Source organism: Prenolepis imparis, unplaced genomic scaffold, assembly GCF_030444845.1.
Source record: "Prenolepis imparis isolate NDT839.2.m4 unplaced genomic scaffold, iyPreImpa1.0 SCAF_9, whole genome shotgun sequence".
NCBI classification, from domain to species: domain Eukaryota; kingdom Metazoa; phylum Arthropoda; class Insecta; order Hymenoptera; family Formicidae; genus Prenolepis; species Prenolepis imparis.
This window is the reverse complement of record NW_028141167.1, coordinates 5,461,706-5,484,219: the sequence shown is the minus strand read 5'-3', so window position 1 is coordinate 5,484,219 and position 22,514 is coordinate 5,461,706. Positions and strand designations below refer to the sequence as shown.

The 22,514-nt window shown below is 35.5% G+C and overlaps 4 protein-coding genes across 5 annotated transcripts; 2 read left to right on the top strand and 2 right to left on the bottom strand.

The window, feature by feature from the left end:
* Window positions 1-25: 25 nt before the first annotated feature.
* Window positions 26-18,783, bottom strand: Zir (dedicator of cytokinesis). Of its 2 annotated transcripts, none has more exons than XM_083046346.1 (20): window positions 18,686-18,783; window positions 9,008-9,185; window positions 8,751-8,929; window positions 8,525-8,666; window positions 8,248-8,451; window positions 7,989-8,180; window positions 7,655-7,879; window positions 7,308-7,582; window positions 6,920-7,235; window positions 6,535-6,840; window positions 6,245-6,450; window positions 4,391-6,154; window positions 4,204-4,331; window positions 3,852-4,114; window positions 3,523-3,782; window positions 2,693-3,127; window positions 2,254-2,606; window positions 1,976-2,178; window positions 1,511-1,830; window positions 26-1,426 (listed from the first exon to the last, which is right to left on the bottom strand). In XM_083046346.1, the coding sequence occupies exons 2-20, from the start codon at window positions 9,146-9,148 to the stop codon at window positions 1,369-1,371; spliced, it is 5,970 nt and encodes a 1,989-aa protein (XP_082902472.1). In that variant the 5' UTR covers window positions 9,149-9,185; window positions 18,686-18,783; the 3' UTR covers window positions 26-1,368. The 2 variants fall into 2 exon arrangements, with proteins under 2 accessions (XP_082902472.1, XP_082902471.1); XM_083046345.1 differs by lacking the exon at window positions 18,686-18,783 and adding an exon at window positions 9,555-9,727.
* On the top strand, window positions 9,872-13,600 carry LOC145940797 (TBC domain-containing protein kinase-like protein). The gene is made up of 12 exons (XM_083046360.1): window positions 9,872-10,261; window positions 10,375-10,624; window positions 10,712-10,940; window positions 11,015-11,289; window positions 11,372-11,518; window positions 11,603-11,885; window positions 11,958-12,135; window positions 12,300-12,506; window positions 12,578-12,837; window positions 12,921-13,048; window positions 13,135-13,297; window positions 13,361-13,600. Exons 1-12 carry the CDS (start codon window positions 10,033-10,035, stop codon window positions 13,466-13,468), a joined length of 2,457 nt encoding a protein of 818 aa, XP_082902486.1. The 5' UTR covers window positions 9,872-10,032; the 3' UTR covers window positions 13,469-13,600.
* Window positions 13,745-18,301, top strand: LOC145940796 (protein broad-minded). Its single transcript, XM_083046359.1, has 8 exons — window positions 13,745-15,429; window positions 15,503-15,840; window positions 15,924-16,120; window positions 16,205-16,624; window positions 16,723-17,042; window positions 17,613-17,790; window positions 17,874-18,089; window positions 18,176-18,301. The coding sequence occupies exons 1-8, from the start codon at window positions 13,757-13,759 to the stop codon at window positions 18,293-18,295; spliced, it is 3,462 nt and encodes a 1,153-aa protein (XP_082902485.1). The 5' UTR covers window positions 13,745-13,756; the 3' UTR covers window positions 18,296-18,301.
* On the bottom strand, window positions 18,746-22,502 carry Aif (Apoptosis inducing factor). The gene is made up of 12 exons (XM_083046361.1): window positions 22,192-22,502; window positions 21,400-21,698; window positions 21,211-21,271; window positions 20,934-21,088; window positions 20,734-20,864; window positions 20,457-20,632; window positions 20,181-20,372; window positions 19,908-20,098; window positions 19,567-19,819; window positions 19,333-19,481; window positions 18,982-19,242; window positions 18,746-18,886 (listed from the first exon to the last, which is right to left on the bottom strand). Exons 1-12 carry the CDS (start codon window positions 22,274-22,276, stop codon window positions 18,803-18,805), a joined length of 2,037 nt encoding a protein of 678 aa, XP_082902487.1. The 5' UTR covers window positions 22,277-22,502; the 3' UTR covers window positions 18,746-18,802.
* Between the last annotated feature and the right edge of the window lie 12 nt (window positions 22,503-22,514).

Below are 22,514 nucleotides of genomic sequence, written 5' to 3'. Positions count from 1 at the left end.
ATGCAATTTTCAATAAACAGGAAATTAAATCATGTACACAGATAAAACAATAAATGGATAAAACAATAACTACTCTAAAATTATAAGTCGGAAAAATTAATAAAAAAAGATGATAAATAAGCAGAGAATGAATGTTTGAAGGAATATATAAATAGTGATGAGAAAAGTCTATCAAGATTTTAAATAAAGACCTCTGCTCCCTTTTTCTTATCCTTCAAAAAGTATAAGTTGACTGCGTACAAAATTTGTATATATTTCCAATATTTCGTGAAATACAAAAATGCGATCTTACATAAGGCTTGAAGTGCTGTAAACGTATAATAATTTTAATCTTACAAATCTAAAAATTGTAGAAAAATGGTTTTGTTTATAATGTGTAATATCACACGAACTATCTATTTAATAAGTTAACATCTTATGAACCGAGTGCGTCATATACAATTTTACAATCGATACAATCGAAAAATTCTAAAGGAAAATATTTCTAATTCAGATTTCATATAATCTAGTCTAGTTTGGAAGCTACTTTTATTCTCATAAAAATACTCGGCGCTCGGTTTCATAAAATATAATTGCATAATGTCAAAGTTTATAGTTATGAATGAATAATGTGTAATATAATACATATACATTGATAAACAACAAAATAGAATGAAATTGTTTTATAAGACGCACAGTAATAACTTAAATCTTTTAACTAATTAATTAATCGAATATTTATTCGATAATAAACACATTAAGTTCTCATTTATAGATCTAAGTACTTATTACAACATTAAAATTATATATTGCATTTTGATGTATTGAATGTAATAAATAACTGCACAAACCGATGAGAGATTTATGAAGATATGTGACAAAACAATATTATGTAATATATATACACATTTATCAATCATTTTAAAAAAATTTATCCATATATAGATACTCGATATTTAAATCCATTTAAAGTGATGGTCACAGCGTATCGTAATATTTAAATACTCATAAGAATATATAACTATATATAAATAAATTACGCTAAATCCTTGTTTTACAAACATTCAATTCCTAAGTCTTTAATATTAACATATTTGCAAGTTTCTCAGACAATTTTTTAATATATTATCCCTTTTTTGCAACAAAATATTGATTTATTTAATAATTCAGAAATATAATATATATAATAATATATAATGTGATATAATCTTCTAGCTCTTACATTTATTTAGGAACTAATTTAAAATAGTTTTAACTTTGTTATAAAGCAAGGATTCAACGAATATTTCTCACAATACGATAAGTAGAATCAGCTGTATATAAATGACAATCTCATACACGATTAATAGTTGAATAGAGTTGTCTTTGGTAATTTATGGCAGTGTTTCATTACCAACGCGGCGAAGTTGCCGGTATAGCTTGCTGATTATTAATTAAAGACGGCCCACTATAGTGACAATATAAAAAAGATTTAACACGGAAAATTGAAGAAAGAAGATATATATTTGTTTCTCTAATAAAAATCTCTTACCTCCAAGCGATGAGAGGTGCCAATCGTTCAGTTAATCTTTGGTAATTTCTTTCGAGTTCTCGTTGATAATCCCGCTGATCAGGACCAATTAGATTCTTATTACGTCGTAAAGCATCAAGACACTTTTTCTGGAAATCTTTGAAACACAGGCGAAGCTTGTGTTGCAATCTGGTCGGCTGCGCATTCTGTTCGCGTAAACCGGACAGAAATACGACCGCTACCTCGGCAGGTCCTTGATTGACAGTGGTGCCGATGCAACCTTGAAGAACCATCTGCAACATCTTTGCGTCAGGTGGTTCCTGAGCAGTTGCTGCAGCCACCTAAAAATATACATACACATGCATTATATTGCATATAATAGAGTCAAAATATATTATAAAATAATATATCATATTATATATTATATATTATAATATAAATATTATAAAAATATATTATAAAATAATAATAAACGAATAATAATACTTCAGCAGTTTTTTTCTGTATATCTTCGATTGCTACTTCAATGGGACTCAAAACTATCTGCTTCCGAGCTACGACTCGAATTCTAGTTTTCAGATACGGGAAATGTGTTGCCACCGTTAATATTGTTTTTCGTTTGCACTGTTCGCGCAGCTCACCATGCGCCTTGCCGCCAGGAGTGAAGGGTGTCGCATAAACAAATCGTTCTAAAAATAACATCGTAAAAAATAAATAAAATTATTTGCAATAATAAAAAAGAGCTTATCTAAATTATCACTTACTTATATTAAAATTGCGATGGAAAACTGTAGGTCTATGTCTGAGTTCGTGCGTCTCAAAGTACGGCTCTACATAAGTGATCTGTACGTAAGCTTTATCTGATTCCAATTTGCTAGGATCCACAGGATTCGAATCCTTTATTATAACTATATTGTCCGCTCCAAATCTCTCGGCGTAAAAGTTCTCGAGTCGCGAAAATATTTCCGGGAGTTTCGTCAAGGTCGGTTCTTTGTAGACAAACTCTTCGCCGGCAAGATCGCCGAATCTGACGCCGTAAAAACCAACTCTGAAATACGTCCCGAAGACGCGTTTGCCGGCCAACTGTTCCACGCGCGTATATGCCTCGTGAAGTTTGCTATACAATTTAAAAAAATATATTTTACATACATTTAAAAGAATGTCTTTTTTTCATAAATTATGGATTAATTTGAATCTTTTTACCCGTGAATGTTAGCTAACTTCTTGTAATCGTGTGCAGCTTCGGCTATAGGAAGCAACACTCTGTAGACGTCAGGTATAGCTTCGTACATTCCAGCTGCATGAAAAGAGCTAGTCGCATGTTCCAATAATCCTGCCAATCCGCTTTCTGAAAAGTCAGGACCTAAACAAAGTCCTTCTTCTCTTCTAGCCAACACGTCATCGCCCACGGCGCTTTCCTCTAAAGCGTTTGGTGTCACGGCGTTCAAAGCGACGGCTCCTACAGGCCGACCGCCGCCACCAGGTTCCAATAGATGAAGATATTCCGCTACCAGAGCAGCACTGTGTACTAAACACATCGCTGCTTCCGTGTGATTCTTTCTTTCCATGTGCTGTTGCGCCATGTTTGCGAGCCAAGTCAGTCGAAGATCGGGTGATCCTTGATAGCCTTTGGCGATTCTAGATAAAATGTAGATGTACAATTTAATATATAATAATAATTATAAAAAAGCTATAAAAAAGTTATAAAGTTATAAAAATTAAAATAATAATATGTTTTAAATAATATGTTATAATACTTTAAATTCGATGATTATTTTTGACAGTTATCAGCTGATTTCTGTCAAAAAATATTAATCGAAAAAATATTAAAACAAACTTTATATTGTTTTTTTTTTTAAATATCATTCTTTTTAACATAAAATCGACGAATGGCGCGCGCTTGTGTTGTTCTAGTCTAAACAAAATATAGATGTACAATTTAATAAACTAAGATACATATATAGTTATACACATATATATAGTCTAAGTTTATTATGTTTTTAAACAGAAGTCACATATCGTCGAAATCTTACCTATACATTAAATCCAACAGCATTTCAGGATCCTCTTGGAACTCCTTCATTTTAACAGTATCGGAAAGAATCATATGAAGATTGAATAGTAGATCCTTGACTTGTTCAGGAAAACTCGTATCTGCAAGCTCCGTATCCCTTTCAGCATACACCAGCACTGTTTTCAACGCTCTACGTAATGCTCCTTCGCTAGGAGCTCTTCCTCTTCCAACGAGAGCGGATAAAGACGTTGTGACTTGCATCTTGACGCGTGCAAAATTCTACAAAAATAAAAGACTAAAGTATAATGCTGTGTAATTACCAATACCGAGATCATTGTGATAGCTTACATTCCCAATTTCGAAATTTTGTCGCATCAGCAAGTATAGACTCGCAGCTGCGTGACTTCTGACGGCGCTTAACGGCGAGCTGCATCGAGTGAGCAATGTTAAACATAAATCTCCGCAGCGTTCGCTTTCCTCGTCGAACAATGCGCTATGATACTTGAAAACTAGAGCTCGCTGTGTATTAAACATGTGCTGAAGTACTGATGTACTTTGGTTTCTAGCCAACGCTCTCAACAGCACTTTTAACACCGCTCCAACAACCGCCCCTATAAACATGTCACAATTTAATTAACTTATTACATTTATAAATATATAGATAATATATATATAATATATATAAGAAATCATTAAATACCTCCACCACCGTCAGCTTGAACTACAGATTCTAAAGTATCTAATACGACAAGAGAAGCTTCAGCCGCTAAAGCTCCTTCTATGTGAGCATCCTGTTCTACAGCTCTTCCTTCCGGCTGTTCGCAAGATCTTGAAAAATTGTCATATGTATAATTTTAACTATAGTAACTAACATATATATTATTTACCTGTAAGGCATTTGGTCCTTGCGCCATCTCAACTTGTCGCCAGTTACTCTTTCCTTCCTTCGCAGCATCATCTCACTCCTGGCACTTCCCTGACCGAGGATCACGTCTTCCAATCGCGATCTAATGTCGCTAGTGGCCGCAGCTTGAGGTGGCAATCTTTTCAGCGCTTTTTTACCTTTGTACTCGAAAGCCGCGGTAGCAATATTCAATACTTGCAATAAACTCAGAATACGTCTTGCACTGAGTTCGGAGCACCATTGCGCTAGCGCGGTTCGCTCCAATCCTTTGAGTACCCATAAGACACACATTAATAGATGTCGAGTAGCCTCCGAGCTTAAGGACACGCGACATTGATTTCCCGCGGTGTCTGCCGATGCCCCACCGGCAATGGCCAAAGCTACCGATTGCGTGATTGATCCGGATTCGTCCGGATAAACACTCTTATCCTTGGAATCCCAGTGATAAAGCTGAGGCAAAGCGTCCATTAAAATATTGAGTAAAGGCAGATAAAGTGCAGCGACTCTGGCTTTCGTTGCGGGATCGGAATATCGCGAATCAGCGTCGTGACAACTCATAAGATGCCGTATGCTCCCGATAGCTTTATTCTGCAGCATCGGATTCGGAATCTCCAGGGTATTCGCCAAATCAGACAGAATAATGCCGACCAAAAAGTGTTGCTGTCTGAATTCTTGGCTGAGTTCCGAAAATCTAACTCTATCTCCGGGCACGAGGGTGGAGATCAGACTGCCTGAACTGCCGGTCGACGGACTTGGCGATGCCGGAGCGGAACCCGAGGTGTAGCCTGTGCCGAAAGGAAGATTCAACGCCACGTAGTGTTCGTGCGAGCATACGGTTCTCACGAGATCGAGTTTCAGAGCGTACAATGCCGCCGAATCGGGAATATGCATCGACGCGTCCGACAATGAGCAACAAGTGGCGCGAACGAGCGACAGAACAAATCCTCTGTCCATCACAGACAGTAGATCGGACAGAAAATTGCCGAGGCTCGATATCAAATTGGACGCCACGCGTATTTCTTTACCGCAACGTGATATCACCTCGGATGTCAATGCAGCGGCGAGTGTCGCGACGTCGTCACAAAACTGTGGCGAGAATCTCAGCTTTCGCGGAGCTTCCAAGGTACCCGTCTCGGACATCGTAACGACCATCGAGCGCACTATCAACTCCAGGAAGAACCAGGATTGAGTTATCGCCAATTCGCGTGCCTGACCGGTGGACACGACCCAGTGCAAGGCGAGCTCCTCGTGCAAAAGTCTTCTGGTAGGATGACTGTTGATCGAAGGGGATTCCTGTCGCATCGACGCGGTTCTATCCAATCCACGCGAATGGATCTCCATCTCCAAATCTTCTAAAGGCAGATCGGGATTGCTCTGTGCTCGTACGACGCCCCCGCCGTTAGACATACTTGGCAGAGAACATTGATACGCTATATACGTGGCCAAAAGCGCGTGTCTTCCATGTGCATCCAGTTGACCGTCCGGTAGATTGGTGATATTTCGCACGAGCAAGCCTAGAGCCTCGAAAATGGTAGCGGCGACGTTCAACGGCTGAGAAGGCAAGGTTGGTGGTCGTACGAGAAGACACAACAATTGATCCAGTAATTGAGGAAGAGATCGCACCAAAGCGGAATGCGAGGTACGCGCTAATTCGAGAAGGGCTGATTTCAATTCCGATTCCATGCCCGCTTCGCCGATGCGAGGCGGAACTTGTCCGGTTTCCAGAAAACCACATAACGATAAAAATCTATAACAAAAATTATGTATATTAAGTATCTTTTAATTCACTCAAACAAAGCAAGTTAATACATTATATTATAATATTAATATATTATACCTATCGATGTATTTATCTTGTGGATGAACGCTAGAAACGGGCTCCAATATGACAGTAAAAACTCCTCGATGAGCGTCGACCCATCGAGTACCTGGCAGAAGAACATCAGGTGCGATGTAGGAATAATTTGCAGGCGGCGGATCCAACATAGCAGGCAAGCTAAATTCGCCTGATTGAAGATGACCGTCTCTTAAAAGTGGTAGCCACTAAAAATAATTTTTATATGTTCAATATATCAATTATATTATTAACTTCATTAATTTCATTATTAATTACTGATTGAAATTTACTGTATAAGCAACTGCCGTTTCAACGTTCGGTTGTTCCGCTTTCTTTTGACAACTGATATGATAAAAGGTGAATAATAAATGATGTTTAGCGCTCAAGTCAGCGGGCAATCTCATCTTGACTTCGTCATAAAAGTTCGGGTTCTTATTGTGATATGATACAGAAGTAAAGTACTCGTGCGTCATTTCGGGACACGACGATCTGCCCAAGATAGCTGTGAGTGCATCGGCTTCTTGTTCACCTCCCATAAGCTGAATTCTTACGGCGATATTACGAGCTGAACCGGTCCTGGAACTGAAATTCGCTTCCTACAAATGATAAAACATAATTCTAACATCGAACGATTAATAGAAAATATGTCATCGTGCAATCATATTCGATATATACCTTGGGATAAAGATACAGAAGATTGCGATAAGTTAAATCTGGTGAAACAACTTCGGTTGGGAATTCGAGTATTTCTTTAACCGGCCGGCTCTTCTCATCCGGATACGGAACTAATCTCCTGAGATCAGGATCTAAACACCTAGGTAACTCCTCCGGTCTAGGACTGAGATCCAATTTCAATATCCCTGGTAAACACTTTAATCGTTTCAAATTAGAACCAGGTTTCCGCAATTCGACCAAAAGTTTATAGAGATCTTCGTCGCGGAGTCGTTCGCTTTCCTGTTTAAAGAAGCTTGAGACTGTCAAAGTAATGGGCCTGTAAAAATATCAAGATTTTATTCAGACTGTCCTATATTCATGCCCCCTCCCGTAGAAATATTATACAAACCTAAAGCTATCGAGACAGTTGGCGAAATCATCCGGAGACCAACTGCGTCTTTTATCCGAACTCCGTCTTTCTAACGAACCTCGCCTCGTTGGCGGTTCCACTTTCTTGCGCCACTGTTCCAAACTGCCTGACTTTCTGTCTAAGGAACCGGCACTTCCGGTGCTATCTGCATCGCCACCGCCTCCAATTACACCGGACAGATGAATCGCGGTCCACGCGAGAGGCATCCTATAGCGACCTAAACGTTCGCACGCAGCGGCAGCGGCAGCTCTGACCTATAAAAATAGACAAAGTAATAATAGAAAATTGTTAATTTAAATGCGCGTCATTTTATCTTTTATTCTTACTTTATCTTTATTTTTATCTTCGCGTAAATAAGGCTCGGCACACTCCGAAATATCACCCTGCAATACTTTCTCCAACCGTATGACGAGAAACAAATCGGGACTGGGTTTACTGATACTCAGAACGCAGCTTCTAGCTAAAGTACTCGCGTCACTATAAGCGATGTGTCCTCCAAGCATTCTTTTCAATCCTTCGGAATTCATATCGACATAAAAATTCTCCGACACCTGAAATATAATGATTTATAATTAATATCAGGCATTCTTAAAACTATGTAACATTAAATTATAAAAAGTATATAAAAATTATGAAATATATAAAAAATATATATAATACCTTTTTCTTTTCTCTAGCATCATACAATGCGAGGCTCGCAAATATTGGCTCCACTTCCAGTTCCAACTTTAATTGCAGACATTTCACGAGAACTTTATGAGCGAAAGGCTCTGTAGGTTCGGGGGCAGCGCTAATTTCTTGCCACTCGTCGTCAGGAGATGTCGAAGGGGCATAAAGCGGAAATAAGGCTTCCTGAAACAAATATTTGATCAAAATATTTAATAAATGTTTACAAACTTGCCATGTTGCAATTACCTACCTGTCGATCCTCCAATCTCTTTTGTTCATTCATCTGATCAATCGTCTCGAAACAGACACGATCTAATAAACTCGGCAAAAGCGGATCGTGCTGCGAATGCCGCAGATCCAGACTTGCCCAAGATCCTCTTGGAGTATCTCCGCAGTTGGATAAATCGTCTTCCTCGTTTGGTGATCCGCAGCCATTTGTATCTTCTTGATCTACCTGATTCGAATAAATTCCTTTCTCACTCTTAAATACTATTTATATAAACAAATTAATTTCATTCCCAGCATACCTCGAAATCTTGTCTAGGTGTATCCTGAAGCAATCTGTCTCTAGCAATAGGTGAGATTCTTCCTTTGTATTTACGATGTATTACCATCCAGTCTGAAGTAAAGCTCTCGATGCATCTCTTCACATAAGGTGACACAGTATCTCTGAAAGTCAGACATTGCAATTAAAATAAAAGCTAGATTTTAAATAATTGATTGTACTAATAACACCATAATTATTTTGCTTACAGTGATTCGTGTGGAACTACTGGCTCTTCTGTGCGAATTTTCCTTTTTACGACCCTCAATTCAACATCTCCTGGTGGAAAATCTAATATTGGTTTTAAGGGATCACGGTCCAGCACTGATTGATGTTGTGCTAAGAATTCCTCATAATCAAGTGGTTCTAGTACCTCACATAAGGACATCTATATAGAAATTAAATATTAATTTGTTTCAAAAGAGAGATATATAATATCTTAAGATTTTTAAGAGAGCCTACGCACCGTGGAAGAAAATCCTGATACACTGCTGCCACTTTTTGATAAATCACGCGAATAGGAAGTAGATGTAGCAATCTGCCGCCTCACATCAGCAGCATGTTGTTTGTTTAATTTATGAGCAAATGCACGCTGGACCGAAGACATTATAAATGTCCCGGTAAAATACTCTGAGGATGAAATTCTGTAACAAAGAATTCAAATCAATATGTATTATTCAACAAAGTACTAGATATAATTTTTAAACTCTTAAATTTAAATAACTTTACTATAATTACACTAACACGTTACACATTTATTTTTCTCAGTACGTCAATTTTTTGGAGTAAAACAATGCATATCTTTAATCATAATATCTTTGGATTATTTTGACACATATAAATTTTTGTTGCTTGATTTGAGTTGATTGTTTAACTCAAAAATAATTAACTCAAATGTACAATAAACTATTGTAATGACAAGTTAAAAAATGGAGATAAAAATAATTAGAAAGTAATAATTAATAGATAGAGATTGTGAGAGTTGCTTCAAAAAAAGAATAGAAAGTATTTACGTTAATTTGGATTCATCGAAGACTGGATGACTAAAAATAGAGATTCATCAGCAAGAGAGAAGGATTTATTATCCTTGTAATACTTTCTTCCGTTTTCTTCAAATCTTGACGTATTTGATATAAATTGACGTAAATCCTTGACTGAAGCTTTCGCTTCTATCAGAACAGAAATACTAAATACTAGTGACATTCAGTCCGTTTGTCCGTTTCACGAATCGAATTTGTTGGTTATCATACTCTGATATAATCAATTTCTGATGTACCGATTAATGTCGCCTACAATTATATGTTTTTATATATATATATGTATTATTTTGTCGAATGACAGCTGTAAACGATAAACAGAGGAGGCGGATTTTCCATCTTCCACTTTGAGAATGTCATGAAGGATGTATGAAATTCTCTTTGCAATAAAACTATGAGTGACAGAACATCTGAGCCAGAACAGTGGAATTGGCACGAATAATTTGAGAATTTGATGTACAATTATACATATACAAACATGTGTCCTGCACTTTTGGAAAACGAAGAGCGATGCTTGGGAGGCATGACTTTCTTCGCACAAAGTCACCCAGTGGAAGTATGCGGCAGCAATGGTCTGCCGCTCACACCAAATTCTATAACTATTTATGGGAAGTCACAATTTCTAAAGACCATTTACCATCCTCATCTCTCACCCTATCTCGATATAATTAGAAGCAAGCATGGTTAGTCTCAATATAATACAATTTTATAAATTTATTTATACATATTTATACTTTATATATATATATATATATATATATATATATATATATATATAATTTTCTTGTATTTGTAGAAAGAATAGTGGTTGTCGCAGAATACAGCGGAGATCCATTAAGCACCAAACATGATCTAAGTACAGAAGAGATTATCAAGATATCCTTTCAATGTCTTTTGGCATTAAAACACATGAATGAACTAGATCTGGTACATAGACATTTAAGTCCGGATAATATTTTGATTAAAGGAAATAGTGATGTCCAGCTATATAATTATGGATTATATTATATGACAGATAGTGGAAAGAATGTATCCTTCCCAATTGGGTATTTTAAAATTCTTTTTTATCAATATAACTTAATAAATTTATCTGTTTGATAGAAAATTTCAAATAATATTCTTTTTATTTTTAGATCTCCAAAATATACAGCACCAGAAGTATTCCTAAATCCTAATCTAAGTGGTGCTAAGGTAGATTCATGGTCACTGGGAATGATTATAGCGGAACAGTTGTTGGGACAATCCATTTGGTCCAGTGTGAAATTATCTCAATGTTTGAGAAAAGTTCTGAGCTTAATATTATGTGATACCAGTATATTCGAACGTCTTGCCAGGGAAAACAATTGTTTCCACATTTATGAAGTATGAATTTCTTCATTTTCTGATAGTATTGTAATACAATTACAGTTTAATGTTACATATTTCTTTATATATAGAAGCTGGCAAAAGAGTTAAAGGAATTTGTAGATTCGTGTCTACAAATTCATCCTGTTAAACGTAAAACTCCAGCGGAATTACTGGAATTGCCCATATTTGCAGAGTATTTAATAAGAAATGCGCAGGAGAAAGAAGAAAATCTCTATAAAAATGTTATTGTTAGAAGAATGGACGAGTTGTATTATTTGTGGCAGTTGGCTGGTGGAGATATTACTATGGAATTAAAAAAGCAAGGTCTCATTAGATCAAGGCCACCTATTTTATCTATCCCAAAGTAATTATTATATATATATTTAGATAATTATTAAAACAAAAATTCAATAGGATTATATCCAATATTAAATTTTCTTTTTTAGCTTAGTCATATTACTAGGCCAAATGTTTGGCCAAAGGGATACTGCTAGCCTACTCGATACAAGGATCGTAAAGGTTCCCATGGAGACTCTTCGCCAGCGTTTAGCTCATATTCCATATATAGCAAATTATCCTTGGTTAACAAATCAGTCAGTATATACATTCGTTTTCTCATTCTCAATCCTGTACTTGTTTTAATATTATAGAATTATTACAAATATATTATATTGCAGAATGCGAGTTCAGGCACAGGAAGACTTGACGAATGCCGCATCTCAGTTGCCATTAATTATAAGAGAACGCGACACGGAATATCAATTTTACAGATTGGTCTTGTTTGACAGACTTTTGCAGGCGTATCCGTTCACTCAGGAGGCAATTCTCGAGGAAGCACACAAGGATATACCACCTCCAGTAAGAGGTGCAGTGTGGGCGGCTTTGCTCAGTATCACCGGCGACATAAAAAAGCGTTACGATATGATCGACAAGGACACACCCACTCACACTGATCGGCAGGTACGATTGCTGTATATATAAAAAAAAAACGCTACTCGACTATATAAATGCATCTCACTGATAATTTGTCAGATAGAGGTGGACATACCGAGATGTCATCAGTATAGCGAATTACTGTCGTCTGGTGCTGGACACGAACGATTGCAGAGATTACTAAAGGCGTGGGTCAGGAATAATGCGCATTATGTTTATTGGCAAGGACTCGATTCGCTGACAGCGCCTTTTCTTTATCTGAATTTTATTAACGAAGGTACGATTATTCGATATACATAATTATAGTTCTTTAATTTATCGCGTATTATTAATATTATATATATATACTACATATATTATATTATATTATATATATTATATATATATAATATTATATATATATTATATTAATATTATATATATAATTAATTTATATTTTAGCCCGAGCATTCGCGTGCCTCTCTGCCTTTATATCGAAATATCTCCATAAATTCTTCTTAAAAGACAACTCGGCAGTGATACAGGAATATTTGGGCAAGTTTTCGCAAATTATTGCATTCCACGATCCCCAGTTGGCGAATCATTTAAAATCCATAAATTTTGTACCAGAACTCTTTGCGATACCGTGGTTCCTAACAATGTTTTCACGTAAGTTTCACTGTTTTTACGAGCCTTTCGTACTATTAATTGTCAAATGCTAAAGATTATTAATATTTTAGATGTATTTCCGCTGCATAAAATATTACATCTGTGGGATAAACTATTGCTGGGCGACTCGTCATTTCCTCTTTTGGTTGGACTAGCGATATTGAAGCAATTGAGAGACTCCTTATTAATGTCGGGTTTCAATGAATGCATTCTCCTGTTCTCCGATCTGCCCGAGGTTGATATAGAACTGTGCGTTAAAGATTCCATGACGATGTATCAAAACACACCCGCTAGCATCACATATAGAAAACACCAATATAATACAGCAAAGGTATAATAATAATCTCACTAATTTTTACTATATCTTATTATTTTAATTTTCTACATAATTATAAGACTCCGATTGACTTGCAGGACGCAAATTGGATTGAACCTGAAGCGGGAACTGAAAAAATGCCGAGGATAAATGTAGACGATTTTCTAAATCTCTACAACAATTCGCCGAGTAAAATTATAGCGGTCGACGTACGTAGCAATATACAGTGAGTATTTGTACGAGTCAATAACACAACAATTCTATTAATTAAAGATTATTATCTATTTTTTAAATATTAATAATTTTTAACAGGTTCGAGAGAGGCGCTATTCTGGGCAGCATTAATATCCCATTCACGAGTGTGCAGTTGTCTCAAACTCACATCGAGACACTTGGGCCGCACGCAAAACCATTGATGGATAATAAAAATAATGTTGTTGTAATTATTGGACCGCACGATCAAAATAACGCGCTGGTAAGTATTCATATAAGAAGGAATTGTGAAAAGAAATTTATTGTAACATATTCTCTGTAACAGTTTGCAGATTTTCTAGTAAAGTGCAATGTCGTGGGAGTTTGCTCTCTGCAAGGCGGAATTAACGCATTACGATCCAAATCTCCGAATATCATAGTACCTGCACGTTAACGGAATTACGTAATTACATTACTGTATATAAAATACTCACGATTTATTCCTCGATACAATTGATATTATATGTTCTGTAAAACATGTATGTACAAGCTGTATAATTTTGTTATAAAATGATTTACTATATTATATAGTATGATATATATATCTTTCGTGCTATACTATAACGTATATGTCTGGTTACTATGACAACAAATGTCAAAACTATGGAAGCTAGACACGTGCGTTTCCTTACACTTGCTTAATTTTACTTGCGCAATATTAGTGTTTAGATAATAAATAAATATGGAGAAGAACGTGCCACCGGATCTTCATAAATGGCTAAGGAAATGCTTGAAACAGGAGTTTGGGAAAAGCATACAAAGCGCCATAGATAAGGAACAGGAACCCGGCGATATCGCTTACAAGCTCACACATTCGAATGACATGGCCACTTTACTGAGTTCTATGAAGAAGGTAATTGACGAGCAATATATAGCGATGAAACCTTCATCAGCGGCATCGCGATCGCAATCGTCACTTTCCTTTACCAGCGATCTCACAGCGGATGATTGGGCTTCTCCGCAAGGAAACGGTGAAGAATATAGCTGTATCATCGATAGAATTAGTCGCGATAAACCGGTTCACGTGAGACTGGCCGGCTACGAAATCTTATTAAAAATTGATTTGTCCAACATAAATAACAGTTCGCACTGGGAGGTTCTCCAGAAGACGTTGTTGGATGGTCTCACGGACGACAGCAGAGCCATATTCGAAGCTAGCATGCAGGTACACGCAAAGTTGCTGAATTATCCGCAATTGCATAGCATCTACGGCAATCTATTGGAGGCGTTCGATGCACAACATCATTCACAGAAGATGCGCGAGACTCTGCCTACTCTGATCTCCGGAATTAACTTCAAGTTCTTCCTACACGAGAAATTGTTTTGCATAATGTATCTGATAATTCATTATCAAAAACAGATGTCGAAGAATTCTAGGCACAGCGACAAGATTGTAGAAGAAATCATCGAACAATTTTTAGTATTTCTCAGTACGCACAGCTTTGGCAATGAATTGCAGTCTAAAACCTTAAACGTGCTGAATATCATTTCACTGTTGGAGCCGCAGGCCAAATGGAGCAAGAGATGGCTTCACAGCTTTTCCATCAGGAAAATTTTCGTCGCCGCTTTAGCCAAGTCTCCGACGTTTCTGCAGAACGTTGTCGAATGCGTCAAGAACGGCATGAAAGAAACACCCTGTTCCCTCTTCGCATCTATCACGGATGAGGGCAGCGAGCTGCGTATTTCCGGGAATACGATAGAAACTGCAACCTACCTACATTGTTTGGTTTTCGTTTCGCAGCTTTGCAGCTACGAGGCGAGCAGAACATTGTTCACGGAGACTTTGTTGAAAACGCCATTCGACATCGCTGATTTCTTAATAGAACTATTGAAATCCTTAAATAAATTAGCCACGGAAGCGTCAAGCGGGGTATACGATACCTCCCGTAGTGCTCTGCAAAACGTTCTCAATGTATCAGAAGTATTGTACAATGCTGAATTTTATCACATTGTATTATGCCATTTGACGTCCCTTTCTGCAAACGATATAAAACTTTGGCCGCACACGTTGAACATTATCTCTCATATGGTGGATACGATCGATGGACCGGTATTCTTGACTAAGCATTGTAAAGAGCACTCTTCAAGTTCTGAAAATGCGCCATCAAAATGTCCAGTTACGGTCGTGATACAGTATGCTTCGAATTTAATAAAACAACCGTTTTCCATAATGGATACAGAATGTATTCTTAGCTCATTTAATTTGTTAGAGAAATTATTCGACGTTATTTATGACGTTTACGAAGCCGCGCAGGAGCAGATAGAAACGCAATTTTATCCAGCCGTTGCTAGTTTTTATAAGAAATTAAACAAATGCAGCGTCGAGAATGAGAATAAAATTCAGCAACTTGATAGGTAATAAAAAGAAAAAAAATTTTATCTATGTAAATTTCTAAATTAATTTAAATTTCTTAAAAATATATTCTAGTGCTGTTAAAAAGGTTTTACTAAAAATGGTATCGATACCGCTCGGTTTGCAAGCGCTCGTCAACGAGAAATTGGTGTTCGAAGAACTGATTCACGGATTAATCGTTCCTCTAAGAGCGACCTGGAGCTCCACCGACATAGTCAGCTTCGTCTCGTCTGCTGGTTATTTCGATCTAGGATACAACGTCCTCGCAGATCTCGGATCTCATGTTCTATCGACTTTGCTGTCGCAAACTTGCGCAAATGCAGAAGATCCCACATGCTTTTACGATCCATGGGACAGAGAAAACATCGACAAATTTTTACATATACTTGCATTGTTTTCCCTCAATTTTAATTGTAAATAATTTAAAAGTAACTCTGCAATATGCCTCGTATTTACAATACGCCTTTATTTTTAACATGTGATTTTAATGCAACAGGTTTTGCCGCGTTTATGATGAATGATAGCGAATTGGATAACAATGAAGAAAAGGATTATCCTTCGAATTTATCTGAATTGCTGCAAGCTATATTAAATGAGGATTCACGTTATCATCATTTAGGTCTTTTGTCGTTGAATGTAGTGATTTGGAACATAGATATTTGTGTCTATTTAATAAACTTGTTAAACTTTCAGGTAATAAATATTTTACGTGATAAAAATTTATAATTATAAATAATATTAGTATATATATGTAATGTGTAATAAATACTGTTTTAGGTAGCGTTGTTAAATATTCAGAAGGAGAGCACGATATTAATTGAAGTTCGAAATGAACAAGCCGAAGATGAAACTGATTACGAGCAGACTATGATAGAGAATGAAGATATGGATGATGATAAGCCAGAGCCGACAAAAGAATATATAATTGACGATTCTAGCATTTTGCGACATAATATTTTACTGAAATCGTACTACACGACATATAATAGGAAGCAACATACAGTACCACTGGAAGAATATGAACTATTTTCGGAATTTCCACCTCCCAGGATATACGCAGATATGATAGAGTTTCCAGTTGCGGAATATGATTCAGAATTAAATGACATGCTGCAGGAGGAGAGGCCTGGATTGTTAGATATCGGTTGGGTATCGCAAGTTAGAGCGGCTCATAAAGCCTCGCGATGTCCGATGAAGGTAATTTCTGTAAATAAAATTAAAATTTTAAGTACGCAATTTAATTATGATTTGATAGGAAAGGATTTAAAATAAGAAAGAAATAATTTTTGTCTTAGAATTCAGCAATGACGAATTTATTGAACCAAATGCACAAAGCTATTCCAACTGCCGAATGGGTAGAACAGTTTGAATGGCAAGAAAATATAACATACGATGCAGACTATTGGCTCCCGGAAGATACACAGGCGATTAATGTTGCTTTGAATTACGCTGAACAACAGCAAATTTTAAAGAACACTGACGATAATCAAAATAATTTAAAACAATTCATTCATTCTGCCTATATATTTATACAGTACAATAAACCGAACAGATTCGAAGGTTTCGACTGGTTCTTAGCAACAGTATTCATTATTTGTGATGGAGATTTAGACAAGTACGTAATATCGCTTAATAATTCATTTTTCATTAAAGAAAAAAATTATTAATAGAATTATTAATAAAAAATTTAAGCCTCAGATGACCGCGAATTAATCTTTCGACAGCTTTAATTTCCGGTACGGTCTAGTAGTATCTTTTCGTTCAATCGGTGAATCTCTTCGTAACATCTTAATTACGAAGAACAACTTAATTACAATCAATCGAACAAGACTTTCTAAACTACTGTCAATACGATTAACTCAAGCTAGTCATATATCATCATTGGCAGGTCTCAGATTGAAAACTTGATTTTCATCGAGTCGATGATTCCTTAGTATCATTGACTCTCGAGTGTTTTGTTTCGTCATCGACCTATTATCATATAATACGATAATAAGTGTAAACAAGAAAAAATTAGCTTCTGGGATTTGAACCTAGATCCTTTTACATATCAAACAAACACTCTGTCACTGAGCCATTCCGCTCAATTGTCTAACATCTTTCGCCTATATCTCTTCACTAGGACACTAACAATAATTATTGTTTATTGTATAAATTATATATAATAAATTATAATTTATTACAGATGCAAGACATTTATCATACAATTAATTCAATTTCCATCGACATTGCTTCTTTGGCCAAAATTAGGCAGAGTTATTGACGAAAAAAATAATGAGAACACTAGTTCACAATTTACTTTTATGCAAGTTTTAGAAACTATGGTTGATATCGAGCTTCCAAATATTAAATACGGATTAAAGGTGAGTGAATAATTTTATCACATTTAAAAAATTTAATGCATTTAAAAAAACTCTATGTAATATTCTAATTTTTAAACGATAAGGATGTTTGTGGTGTGAACTGGTGGATGATAGCCAATAGAATGATATCGCAATGTTTCTGGGGAATTCTTCCATGGAGCGAAATAGTTCACTTTTTTGCAATTTGCATTTTGTATCCTCCCGATTATATGGTGTATTATTGCATATCACTTTTGCAATTCTGCGAAGATACTTTGTTGAAGAATTTTACGAGCAAAAAGATGTGGCCAGAAAATATGGTATGTATACGAAATATATCAAGTTACAGAATTATGTACATTTAATATGTCATAAAACAACTTGCTAAATGCATCTTCACACACAGATGTTCGACGAGTATCGTTGTCATAATTACATTTCGTACATGGATAATTTGGGGCAACGATATAGAAATAGGGTTTTACCGGCAATGACTAAAAATCTGAATTCAGAAGATGAATTATAATTGTACATAATGTATCTTATTACCTTTCTATCTTAAAAAAAAATAAGAAAGAAAAATATGCATATATGTTAACGATACATAAACAGCAAACTTTATCCTGTAAAGGAAAATATTTTATATAGACTTTTTATGTTGAGGAAATTATATATCAGTAAATGATGTATTTATATAGCAAATAACATTTGATGTTGCGTTGTATAATAAAATAATTAATAAAATTAATCTTTTATTTTTTCATGTGTATAAGTGTGCTTTTGATAGCATTAGCTAATGAAACGTAGACTTTGTACGTATATGGTACGTATATTGTTTTGTGTATATACTACATTTAGAAATCTTCGTGTACAAATATACAACATAAAATAGCACTGGCACTTATAATTCGCATACCTACGAAATTCAGCGAGCTTTCCAATTGCAAGTTTTCCAATAATAATATCTCAGACTGGAATTCGGACATCTTTTTACATGTAATAAAATCTCTTACTATATTGTCAATCATTCTTGTTAATCAAATAATAAATCTTCGTGAATCGTAAATAATTTCGCTACTTCATTTAAATCGTCATACTTTGTGTCCCCCGTAAGAACCTAAAATTTATGGATAAAATTTATATTTTTATTCTTCAAATAAATCACACTGAAAATATTTAAAATAAATTATAGAGATACTAAAAGAGACTTACTCGTCTGGCAATAGACATTCGGTTAAAGATATTCCATAGCACTATTCCTACTACAACATCATCTCGTAGATAGAAAATAACACCTTTCTCGAAATTTTCGTGCTTTGTAGGTTCCTGCACTGATTTCATATTATCTCCAGATGTATCTCTTTTTTCTTTTTCTGGATTTATATTATCAACGTTCTTCATGATTTGTATCACTGATGACTTCGATTGAGAATTAGATTGTGATTCCTTAGAATTTGTCTTTTGTTCCTTGTTCTGAAAAAGAAAACGAAATAAAAGTAAACAGTAAAATGTATGTTATGTCTTACAAAATATATATTTCACTTTATTGCAAGGACTACTTACTTCACTAGAATCATTAATCGTGTTTGCTTCTGTCGCTTTCGCAAAGACTCCAACGGTTGGCAAAGATGAATCTACGATACCTATCGCTTCATATCCTACATCTGGTCCCAAGTCTGACCAAAACATCGATTGATGCAGATAAGGTTTACCTAGAAAGAAATCCATTTGTTTTCATATTTGATTTTTGTGCTCTAATATTTTTGAAATATTTTCGAATTTGCAGCAGTATATTACCTGCACCAGTCATATTTTCGCCAGCTAATCTTCCAGAAGTGACAGCATGATCATGATGTTCGACTCTTCTTCTACCAAATTTGATATCGTAGAAACATGCTGCGTCACCAGCAACCCAAAGATTGCTTCTTGCTTCTAACTCAGCATTAACAAGGAATCCTCCTATCTTAGGATGTGTTTCTAAATGCGAGGTTATTGCCAAATCTGTATTTGGTTGAACACCTGTCGCTACTATCACTTGATCAGCATCAATCTTTTTGTTAAAAAAAAATTAAAAAATTTAGTAAATAAGAACACTTGATTAATCAAAAATACGTAAATTTTTCAACATATTAACATACAGTTTGACCACCAGTGAGAATGAGGGACAATTGACCATTTTTGTATCTATAATCTTCGACTTTTGTGTTAGGTATAGAATGAACACCTTCTCCTTCGGCCTTTTTCGTGGTCCATTCACTCAAATATTCTGGTAATACTTGTGCCATTATAAACTTCTCTTTATAAATTTGGTAAACATTTTTAGATTTATCTATAATAAAAAATATATTTTATAATCAATAAAATATTTTTAAAAATATTTTGATTATTCTGTTAATAACTAGAAAACATACAACTTCTAGCAAGCGCGCAGGCGAGTTCTGAACCGAGAAATCCGCCACCAATGATCACAATATTTTTGCACTTAGGATTAGAGACACTTTGTTCCAAATCGAGAAAATCATTCTTTGTTCTAAACGTTGTAATCTTGTCTTTTATTTCATCTTCGACAGATTCAAATATTGGCAGATATTTCGGCGATGTACCTGTAAAAAAAAAATATAATTACATATGAAAAATTCAATTTTAAATTGAGATTTCAATTTTCTTCAATCGTCATTAAAATTTACCGGTTGCAATGAGACACTTGTTGTATTTTATTTCGTGACCATCTTCGAGAAGCACAATTTTATTTACAGCATCGATTTTCGTTACTTTCCAACCCATGGCTACAGCAACTCCCCCCTTATCAGATTCCGTGAGATGCGTAACATTTGCATAGAATTCCCGTGGTTCATAAAATATACTATGAAATAAATGTAAAAATTCTGTATAAATACAAAAAGAAATATAATTGTATTAATAATATTACTGAAAAATCATGTGGTTAAATCTAGAAGAATTTACCTTCTTTGAGTTCCATTCCATTGATTAAAACGTAATTGTGTAGTTGTTTCTTTATCTGTGTTAAACCAAAGTTCTTTGGATAAGGGTGGCCTCATGTATGGAAATTCATCTTCTTCTGCTACAACTAAAACCTGAACAAAAATTCTTATTTGTTTAAATTGAAAGAAAAAAAGGATTCAATTTTGTATTGCCTAAGATACCTTAGCTTTGGGATCTCTAGATTTAATTGATCTAAATGCTGAAAATGCAGCTGTGCCTCCACCTATCAGTAAGTAAGATACTTCTTGAGGTATCAATTTGGATTCTGCTGGAACTTTTACTTTCTCTCTAAATCTCCTTCTTCCTTCTTTTTGTTCTGTATCAAATAAATAACATATATATATATATATATATATATATATATATATATAGATAATAAATTTCTGATTTTGTATTATAATAAAAATCAAAATCAAAATAATTTTTCAGTTAACTTACGTTTACTTTTGCCTTTTTGTTGATTTGCTTCTTCATCTTTCCACCAAGATAATGAGGATATCTATTAAATATATATTAAAAAATATTAAATGTAACATTTTAAAAAATTATATAAGATTTATATAAAATATAAGATTAATTAAGCTATATACTTAATTAATTATTTGAAATTTTTTTGTGATATATTACCTTGTATGCTGCAACTCCTGTTACAAACAAGGCAGCAAGATGCCAATAGCGAAATTGATATTTTCCATTCTTGCCAAAATCTGAGCCTTTCTCACTTGGTTGTTTCTGATCTCCATTCAATTTGCATTCTTGGATTATTGGGCAAGATCCTACTTCACAGGCAGGAACAGCTTTTTGTGGCTTGGAATATCTAGATTCAGGTATACATTCCTCTGGTTTGATAGTGGTACCTCGTGGCTTGTGAGATTTTTTATTGCTCGCATCGCTGCTATAGCGTAAGTTACTAATATTTACAAGTCCTAAAAAATATATATATTTTTAGTAAACTGATTAAGGGAATATTAATCACTTAATATTATGAAAAATTATGAATATTTCTTATAAAAAAATATTCTTATTTATATTAAAAAAACAAACTAAAGATTGTAAAAAATATAATTCATAAAATGTAGTGTTGTGCTCTCACTTATTATTTTATGAAAAAATATACAGATACAGATTCATCTATAAGAGCAAGCATGCTTTTTTAGGTTACGTCCCTTGAAAGTAGACACGCCGTGCAAATTGTAAACAATCATCGATCCAAATATACAATTATCGCGTACACAAATTTACAAGTGCAACATAGACAAAATACAGGGGAAAAAATAGACATAATCCTGCTGTCGAGAGAGCGAAAGTAGGCGGGAAACGAGATCGCTCTATGAAAGCCGATGAGAGAAAAACGCGGATCGGGGAAGAAAGAGCGGAAACGGAGAAACGCATCAACATACAATCAGCGTCGATACGTACCGACGTATTTTACAGGTTGATAGAGCCGATTAGCGTGCGCGAGTCTGGCGGGCAATCGGCCAATGGTTCTACCGCATGCGAACATCCTCGCCGGGCCGGTCGTCCGTCGACCTTACGCAATATGACGATGACGTTCCACTCTCAGCTGCTGCCGTGAGCGGCGATCAGCCGCTGGCTGTGGTTGCTTTTGCTCTCGACCGGAAGAACGCTCGCCGGAAGGATGCTCGCCACGCGACACGCCATTACCTCAGGTTCTTCTCCTCCTCGTCCGAGCCGTCACTCCTTTGACAGACGACTCCTCCTTTACGCGGCAGCGGGGAGCC